The following is a 9,623-nucleotide window of genomic DNA, read 5'->3' as shown; positions in this document are numbered from 1 at the left end:
TGCCGGGTGTTTGGACCCGATACTTAGTTTTAAAATGAAACTATATATTTGTGAGGACTTTTTAAAGAGTGGCGTCTTCAGAAGGAACCAATGGGCTTTGTAGCGACAAGCGGCCCTTCTGCAAGGAAACCCCGCTCTCTCGGGTCACCAACTCCGGGCGCCCTTAGCGCATTATGACTTCAGATAGCACTCAGGAAAAAGGGCGACCTCTGATAACGAGCTAGTTTCAGTACTAGGTACTGGCCTGAGCGTCTGTACTGAATGTCTGACTCCAGATTCAGAAGTTTCCTGGTCAGCCACTTCACTCCTCTCTCACTTTAGGTTGCAGAGAGTAGGGCCCTGAACACATCACCTGGAAGGAGTTCCTTAAAGGAGCAGTTTGCTGCTGATCTGTAATGAGCTGTGTTAATGTCGGCAGTGTGGATGTTAAAGTAGAAGAATACTAACTTACCAGTCCGGAAGAGGAGGAAGAAAATGAAGACAAAAAGAGACGAAAAACTCTTTCTAGTTTCTTCAGGCGTGCACCCAAAGAGAAACTGATTTATTTTCAACAAATGCAAAAACAGAAGCCCCCAAAAGTTCCCCCTTTTTCTCCTCTTTCGCCCCTTCTTCTTTATTTTACCTAATTCTTCTTGAGCTCTGGGGTCAGCAACTGAAATAATAATGGGCAGGAAGGACCTCAGCCCTTTTCCAAACGTTCATTGGCTGCTATAAGTTAGCCATCACACTGATTGGTTCTTACATTCTGACCTCACATCCTTCCTCTTCTTTATAGGTACCGTACACTTCCTGCCAGTAGTTGCAACACCCCTTTGCTCTCGTCACAAATGAACAAGAAAAATATAAACAAACTGTGATTGTGTAATCTTCTCATTTCCAAAGCATCCAGACAGATACAGCAGGTCTCAGTTTAAAAACAAGACTAAATGAGCATTTCTTCTCTTCTACATCTTAAATGCATCACACAAATGAAAATCACACACAAGAAGCAGAAAAGACATCAATCATGGGTTGTCACCATCTTTTTTAAAGAAAACCTTCCTTCTGTTCTTTAATCTCAAAATGATGTTGCTTTCATTTTCACAGTGGCTGCTGACGTTTAGGCAAATAGTGCCTTCTTTCCTGATTAAAATGATTATCTTGATGTCATCAGGGAATGCATACATGAGACGTCCTTACAGAAGACAAGTCTTAACGTTGACTAAAAATGATAGAAGCGTAAAAAGTAAAACTCTTGACCTTCCCCTCTGCATCACACCTTTTTTCACACCTCCCCTCATGTGCGCTAGATACACAAATGCGTCGTCAGGGACGCTTTAGCTTTTGGTTTAATTTACAGCAAAAGAGTGGACTTAGCTTCCCTGTACTGGAAACTAGCGTTATTTTGAGACTTGAGACATGTCTGTCCGTACCCAGACAAAGGTTTCTAGAGGCAAAGATGAGGTCCGGCACAATAGATGCAGAGATACAGGACTTATTAAAGAAATAAAGACAGCATCTCAAATTAAACATCTTTCTTCAAATGTTCTACTTTTGTAATATGAGCTCAGCAGTTAACCATTATCACTCTGAAAGCAAATCATGTTACTATATGGCTTGTAAATGTGTCAGGCAGTCAAACTGTGTCTGTGAAGGCCCCCCAAGAACCAGAACCAGAGGCTTATCCATCACTAGAAAAGAGTAAAATCCTGGACTGAGCTGATGGTGGGTTGTGAGGCAGCTGAGATGAGCTCCTTGGAGGTCCTACTCTGCTCCCTGAGCTCCTTCCTCTTCAGTCGGCCCTCCTTCAGCTGCAGAAACACCCGGGTTATAATAATCCAGCTCGATGTCCTCCTGCCTGCCCGGCTTCTGCCCCCTGCTGGCCTGGAGAGACATGACAGCACACACATGTGAGTTAGTGCATCACTCCTCCTCTTCTTCAGGTCAGTAAACACAGAGCGAGTGCTTCATCTCAGGCCTCTAAACAACAGACGTGTGTCAGTACCTTACGGTAGAAACAAAGGGCAGCGATCACCAACAGCAGAGTCAGCGGCAGGACGACCACTTTGATGAGAAGACCTGTTGGATCTGATCAAACGCATGGACAGACATCACATCACACACCATCATGAGTCCATCAGCTCCCATTAAACACAAACTGTAGAGACCTGAAATCTCCCAAAACCACTTCAGTCCATCAGGAATCTCTATCAACACATATCTGAACGCAGAATCTGGAGAAACAAGCAGAGCCGTCGCAACCAGAGAAGAAGTTCAACTGCCTAAAGCCTCCAGCTGAAAGGGGGTCCTCGAGAAGGGCTGATTATGTAGGCCTACTTAATCCACAGCAATGACACTGTATTAGCACCTTTTAAATACTATGATCAGTCGTAAGCCGGAATTCCCCTAACGAGGCCCCGCCCACTAGTTTGCAGCGTAGAAACCTCATGTGGGCAGTGCCCACCTGTAAAGAGCTTTGTGGTGGCAGAGCGAAGAATCTGGGGGCAAGAAACAAGCAGAGGGGAAAAGAAGTTCAACTGCCGAAACAGTTTATAGTTGTTTTACACTAAACAAATATAATTTATTGTGCTTAAACGCAACACAAATCCAGCTGTTGCCCTTACAGCCAATGAGAAGGTGGAACAGCGTTGTCATGGCTACCAGCTACAGGTGTGCTGGAAGCTGCAGTGATGTTGACAGGTACGCGTCCTGCGTCTCCGAGTCATTAAAATATATTTATAATAATATATTTAAAATGTTCAGTTCTAATCCTGAATTTATTCTAGTTAACGTAACGTTAATCGTGATTATTTGAGGGTTCATGTGTTTATCGTTGTTGTTGGACAGAAGTAGGAGAACATGGTCTGGAAGCTGAATAAGCAGCGACATCAAGTCTGTCATCAGAAACTAATCAGTAGATCTCTGCAGCCTTTGTAATGAAGTTCGACTCTGTTTATGTAGCTGTCATGATAAAGAGTGAAATCAATAAGAAGATCTGTGAAGGTGACGTTTCAGCTGCTCTGCTTCAGCTTACCTGAGACAGTGAGAGACAGCCGACGGCTCTCAGAGGAGAAGTCATGAGAAAAAACATGGACGTGATAAACACAGCTGTAGCTTCCTTGGTGGGCGGGCTCTGCGGCAGGAAACAGGAAGTGGGCAGAGTGATTGACAGCTGGCAGGATGTAGTTGGGTGATGTGATGGAGGAGGTGAAGGCGAGCTGGAAGGAGCCTCCTGGGTACTGTGGCTGGATGGAGCAGCTGATGGTGAAGGTGGAGCCCCTGGACACCTGAAAGCCCTGCTGCTGGGCCTCGGAGACCCCGTCCACGGAGGAGGACGCAGAGATGTTGGGCTGAAGCAGCAGGTCTGTAAACACACAGATGATGAAAGGTCACATTCACCCTCCGTTCAACAAAATGGCCCCTGAAGAAGGAAGTGATGTCACAGGTCTGTCACGGGTAACAAACATGGAGCAGAGCGATGACAGACTGTAAAAGGAGGGACTGGATCCACCTGGTGGGACGTCCCCAAACACAGAGACAGACAGACAGACAGGTTCCTCCAGGTGTGTCCTGTCAGGTGAAGCTTCCAGAAACAAGCCCACCTCTCTACACTTTAGGACGTCACTGTCCTGGAGAACTTTACAGTTCAGTCCAATGGAAACCACTGAGACACTGAGACAGAGGAGAGGACACACTGGAGACATTACTGTCATACATGATGTCATAGATGATGTCACTGATGGGCTTACCTGAGCAGGTGAGATCCAGGATGGAGGAAGAGGAAGTTGATGATGCACACTCCCTCAGAGCAGATCCAGACTGAACACAGTCAGACCAGATCCACCACACAGGTCTGTCTGAGGACTCGTTTCTCTCTCCTACAGAAACAGCAAAGCCACAGTCCAGCTCTCTACAGACAACAGCTGCTGTCTTCAGGGTCCAGACAGAGTACCTCACTGGTCTCCAGTCCCCCTGTTTCACCTCCAGTGTTCCTGCACAGCGACTGGCTCCTCCCACCAACCTGACATCATCAGGCTCTGAACAGAAACCAGAGAGTCATCAGTAAAACAATAAAGTGAGTTTCATCAGAAGAGAAATGAAGCAAATCAAAGCTGCAGCTCCTCTTCTACCTGAGCAGGTGAGTCCAACAGCTTTTCCAGGTGAGCAGGTGTTTCTAGCTGAGCCTGAGCTTCTACAGTCCAGGAGAGCAGACTCATGGCCTCCACACTGGAACTCTTTGGTCCACATCGGAGCCTCCACTTCTCCATAGAGCGCCCCCTGGAGGACTGAAGGAGCCCCACAGCCGAGCTCCCTACAGACCACCTCTGCATCCTGCTGGTCAAAGTCAGCTTCACACACTGAGGACCACCTCTGGTTAGACTGGTTAGACTGGTTAGACTTCACCTCCAGTCTGCCTGAGCACAGACTAGTCCCGTCCAGCAGCCTGACAGAGTCTGGAGAGATAATAGAAGATGAAATAGAGATAAAGACAGCAGACACAAAAGAAAAACATGTCATGAAACAACAATTCAGTGATTCAAGGTGGACTCAGCACAACTCCAACATCAGTTCATCATTAACAACAGAACACATCTTTCTACCAGCACAGACTGCAGCAAGTTCACCAGCACATTTCCATTTAATACTCTGTCACACTTGTTCTCCACGTCTGAACACTTTCAACATGTTTCCAAACAACAGCACAACATCATCATCTGCAGATTTCTCTGCTCTGTTCCTTCTGCTCAGCTACTCCACAATCTTTGCTCTCCACACAAACAAGTTCAACACTTTTCATTCTGTCTTAATGTTCTAAGAAGATCTGGAACCCAGAAGAAAAAGCTGCTTAGAAAATGCTCCAACAACTCTAACAGGGATAGGGGCTGGACTCTCTCCTTTGAAGGAGCTGCCAGGGTGGAGGACGCCACGTGGGTGTGGAGATACTGACGAGCCCCCGGCTGAGCTCAGCTGCTGTAGTCGTAGAAAGTCAGACCAATGTGCGCCGTTTTCCAACAAACCGCAACATTCTGAGTGTTCCCTTGAGAACTAAGCCTATATTTGCATTTGGAACGTCAGCGCGACGACTTTCTTTGGTGTCAGTGAAGGTTAGCAAAGTGTCCACTACTCGCTCCTCTCTCTCCCTTTGACAACGGACCTGTCTGTGATCAGCCCCTCTTCTTCATTCACAATCCAATTCAGAATATGTGCTGGAGGAAGTGACAGTTGTGCCGAAAATTGTTACCCCTCCGCAGGAGCACCGTGTATCTATACATCTACAGCTGCTTTTATCTCAAACAGTCATAATGTGTGAATAAGCATCACTTTATGTCCGTGGTAACAAAGGGATGTCTTTGTGAAAGGTTAATGTTTCTTTTAACTGAATAATCACAGTTGAAATGTTCAGTTTATCAGGCCTGACAAAACGTTATGTCACGGCTGGCAGAGCAATGACACAATCTGCAGGAAAGGTACCATCACCTTTATTTTATACTAACAGAAACAACTTCATATTCAAAAAGTCATATGAGGTTTGATAATCAGTAGATCAGTCATGTCAGCAAGTATGCATGCTTGAAAGAATAGTGAGGAAAGTGTTGAATGGTGAAAGAAACAAAAAATAACAAGGAGCGTGGAGCATAGGGAACAGGGTTTCCCTCCTCTCTAGCCCTCAGTGCAGAACAAAAGACAAGCTCTTATAGTGGAGAACACCGGGCCCAGGTGGCTCCAACAACTGATGATTTTAACCACGCCTCCTGACATCTGCAACACAGGATACAGAGACACAGACATCCCAGCAGCCGAGAGATGGGGACATCACAGTTATTATAAGCAATAAAATTAGCCTGTTGTTGCTGATGAAATTTGGGTTTGGTGGCCTCTGTTTAATGTCCTTATTTATATTTGGAAAACAGACAGCAGTCTTTAATTAACATGATTCAGGCCTGGGTTAGGCTATAAATAAAATCCACCTTTTTAACAGTGGTTGTAGTGTTGTATTGGCCAAAAAGACAGAGTAGCTCAATCAGTCCTTATTATCAGTTGCAATACATTTAAATAGCTATTACAGCCCATAGAGCCTATGCAGTTTAGCACTTGCCAAAAAACTGATTCCACCTCACTACTTGTGACTAAAAGGTTCTCAAAATGACTTGATTTCAGTCATGAGCGTTATATGTGAGTTATGGCTGATCAAAACTCACCCAGTCCTTTTAACCTGTTGAAATAGCTTTAAAGAGCCAATACAGCCAGTAACAGGTAGTTTTCCACTGGCCAAAAAGTGACTGCAGCCTCGACCTGTGACTTAAAAAGAATAAATAGGCAACAAAAGTCTGTCCGGTAAGTGTGGAACTGAGAGATGGTTTTCTGAACATACTAAAGACTGAAACAAACTTCAGAATGTTGCTGTTAGTTGGGCACTGAGCAACCAAAGACCCTGCTGGTGGAAACCAGTGGCTAAGAAAGCCGTCAAGCTGAAGGAGGAGTCCTTTCAGGCTGGTTGGTGGTTGGCCCCGGGGCCTCCTGATTTACTGAGGCAGCAGCTCATCAGACTCCGTCATGGCTGCCAGAGACAGTCTGCTGCCATTCTAGCTGCTGAGTGTGAGTCAACCTGGGTACATTACTGTCAGAGATGATGTCATAGATGAAGTCACTGATGGGCTTACCTGAGCAGGTGAGATCCAGGATGAAGGAAGAGAAATATGATGATACTACACACTCCCTCAGAGCAGATCCAGACTGAACACAGTCAGGGAAGATCCACCACACAGGTCTGTCTGAGGACTCCTTTCTCTCTCCTACAGAAACAGCAGAGCCACAGTCCAGCTCTCTACAGACACAAGCTGCTGTCTTCAGGGTCCAGACGGAGTAACTCACTGGTCTCCAGTCTCCCTGATGTTTCAGCTCCAGTGTTCCTGCACAGCGACTGGCTCCTCCCACCAACCTGACAGGCTCTGAACAGAAACCAGAGAGTCATCAGTAAAACAATAAAGTGAGTTTCATCAGAAGAGAAATGAACCCAATCAAAGCTGCAGCTCCTCTTCTACCTGAGCAGGTGAGTCCAACAGCTTTTCCAGGTGAGCAGGTGTTTCTAGCTGAGCCTGAGCTTCTACAGTCCAGGAGAGCAGACTCATGGCCTCCACACTGGAACTCTTTGGTCCACATCGGAGCCTCCACTTCTCCATAGAGCGCCCCCTGGAGGACTGAAGGAGCCCCACAGCCAAGCTCCCTACAGACCACCTCTGCATCCTGCTGGTCAAAGTCAGCTTCACACACTGAGGACCACCTCTGGTTAGACTGGTTAGACTGGTTAGACTTCACCTCCAGTCTGCCTGAGCACAGACGAGTCCCGTCCAGCAGCCTGACAGAGTCTGGAGAGATAATAGAAGATGGCCTTTCTTCATTTTCTGGTTTAATAAAACAATTTAAAATCTAAAACTGTAACAGAATATAATGCAGAGCAGCTTTCAGCTTTCAGAAATGTTTCTCCTGTAGGTTGTGATGGAAATTTGATATTTTACTCTGTTTCACCCTGCATGCTCCATTATAATATACAAAGGTCTCACTGTATGGTATTTGATATTTTATCATGTTTCAGCTAGGTGAAGCTTCCCATGGGAAAGATGCTCGTTAGAGAAGTTTTCTTATCTGACTGACCTTGATAGGCCTTCGACTCAGGACAGCTGGTCCCTACTCCCTTGCTCTTCTGCTTCCTGAGCAATATAAAGTCACCTGCTCCTTCACTGGCTCTTTGTCTTACACTCTGCAGACTGTTTGGCACTCTGTATGTTTGTCTGACCCTTTGCAAAGAATAAAACCCTTAAAAGACGTCTGGATTGGAATCTTTATTTCAGAAGACTCACTAAAGGACAAATTTCCATTCCAAGATCAACTTTTAATATCATCACTGCTGAATCAACACACACACAGACGTGACTGATTGAGGTAACCTCTTTAAATTTGCCTGTGGCACCTTTTTACTTCATCAATAATAAATTTAATCATTTTAATTCAGTTAGAAGCTCCTGGACTTTAATAGCTCCTGTGTTTCAGCAGTTTTCTGCTCATGTTCAAAGTTCTGCACATTCAGAATCTAACTGGGTTCTCTGACATTTCCAGAATAAAGGATATTTTGAGAGGTCAAACAGGATAAATCATCATAAACTTTGTAATCAATCTGCACCGTGTGGAAGGGATCCATAGCACGGGTTGCACCACTACTATCCATGGTAGTGTGGGGATGTTTTGTTGTGCAGGATCACAGCTCCTGTGTGTCCTCATGAGGAAAGGTCAAGATGGCTATCAGAGTAAAAATGGACTGTCTATTGCATCAGACTAGGCAACTTGATGAGTTTATTTTTTTAAGTAGCCCATTAAAATATTCCTGCAAATGCAGTGAAGAAGTTCAAGTTCTAAAATTTGTGATTTATTTTCATTCATAATTTAGTGGGACAACAGTGTGGATTTGTGCATTTTATATTGAATAAATTTGGAGCTACTCCAAATTCCTCTTTTCCTCTTCCAGAGAAGAGCAGGGGTGTTAAAGATCAACTTTAACAGACTGCTAGGGAGACCCCAACGGAAGGGGGGGTGAAAGTTGCTTTCTCTAAGTGCTATTCCTGACCATAAAACTGGCACCTTTTTGATTCTGAAGCTGATAACGCGGGGCCTGACTGTTAAACTGACAAAAGGCACATGAACCAGCGATTAGCATTTCCCTGAACAGCTTATCAAAACTGCCCACCCACTACACATGTAACCGTGGTGACTGTACTGGGTCTGTGTTTCATTACCCCATCAAAGGGATACTCCTGTCTCACCCAATGTGACACAACCCAGGAAGTCTGTGATCACTGATCATGCCTTGTGCAGACGCACTTATAAATGGACATGTCCATACGATATAGAGACACACACACACACACACACACACACACACACACACACACACACACACACACACACACACACACACACACACACACACACACACACACACACACACACACACACACACACACACACACACACACACACACACACACACACACACACTCTTTTAATGTGCCGTTAATGGAAAGTGAAGGTTTTTTGACCAGCGCTTTACTGTCTAACTGCACACCGCCTGGATGAGCTAATTTCTGTTAATGAAGCAAAATGCAGATTACAGACTGCTGAAGTTCTGAAGGTATAAATGGAAAATGTAGAGAAATTAAAAGTACATTAGATGAACCCACCCCTGCTGCAGACGACATCACTGCTGCCTTCAGCTAGAAGGAACAGCAGCACAAAGAAAAGTCTGTAATATTGAGGCACTTTGCTGCTCCGGCTTCCAGCAACTTCTTTTCTTCTCCCTCAACATTTCCACAGGCTACATTCTGTCCGCGACTGATGTGGACTGTGAGTGATTGACTGGTCTCTTAGTAAACCGCCTCCTATATGAGCCAGCTCCGAAATCGCCTGAGCCAGGAAGGCAATGCAGATAAAACTTTACATTAGGAAAGAGGGGGGGCAAACATAGATTTTGAACCACAAATCCACACAGGTTAATTTCAGCGCCTCTGATAAAGGTGGAGCAGAGAGGACAGACACAGAGCTACAGCTGGATCATCTTATTCTCTGCTAATGTGCAGGACAATAAATAATAA

The 9,623-nt window shown here is 45.2% G+C and overlaps 1 protein-coding gene across 1 annotated transcript; it reads right to left on the bottom strand.

The window, feature by feature from the left end:
* Nucleotides 1-1,365: 1,365 nt before the first annotated feature.
* Nucleotides 1,366-8,203, bottom strand: LOC119906613. The gene is made up of 5 exons (XM_038723943.1): nt 8,159-8,203; nt 6,642-6,825; nt 3,014-3,343; nt 1,985-2,067; nt 1,366-1,863 (listed from the first exon to the last, which is right to left on the bottom strand). Exons 1-5 carry the CDS (start codon nt 8,201-8,203, stop codon nt 1,744-1,746), a joined length of 762 nt encoding a protein of 253 aa, XP_038579871.1. The 3' UTR covers nt 1,366-1,743.
* Nucleotides 8,204-9,623: the final 1,420 nt, after the last annotated feature.

This window comes from Micropterus salmoides, unplaced genomic scaffold (genome assembly GCF_014851395.1).
Source record: "Micropterus salmoides isolate LMB-PRFRI ecotype aquatic unplaced genomic scaffold, ASM1485139v1 Ms_hic_scaffold_1697, whole genome shotgun sequence".
Lineage (NCBI taxonomy): Eukaryota > Metazoa > Chordata > Actinopteri > Centrarchiformes > Centrarchidae > Micropterus > Micropterus salmoides.
Note: the sequence above shows the minus strand (reverse complement) of the source record. Positions and strands in the feature narration are given on the sequence as shown.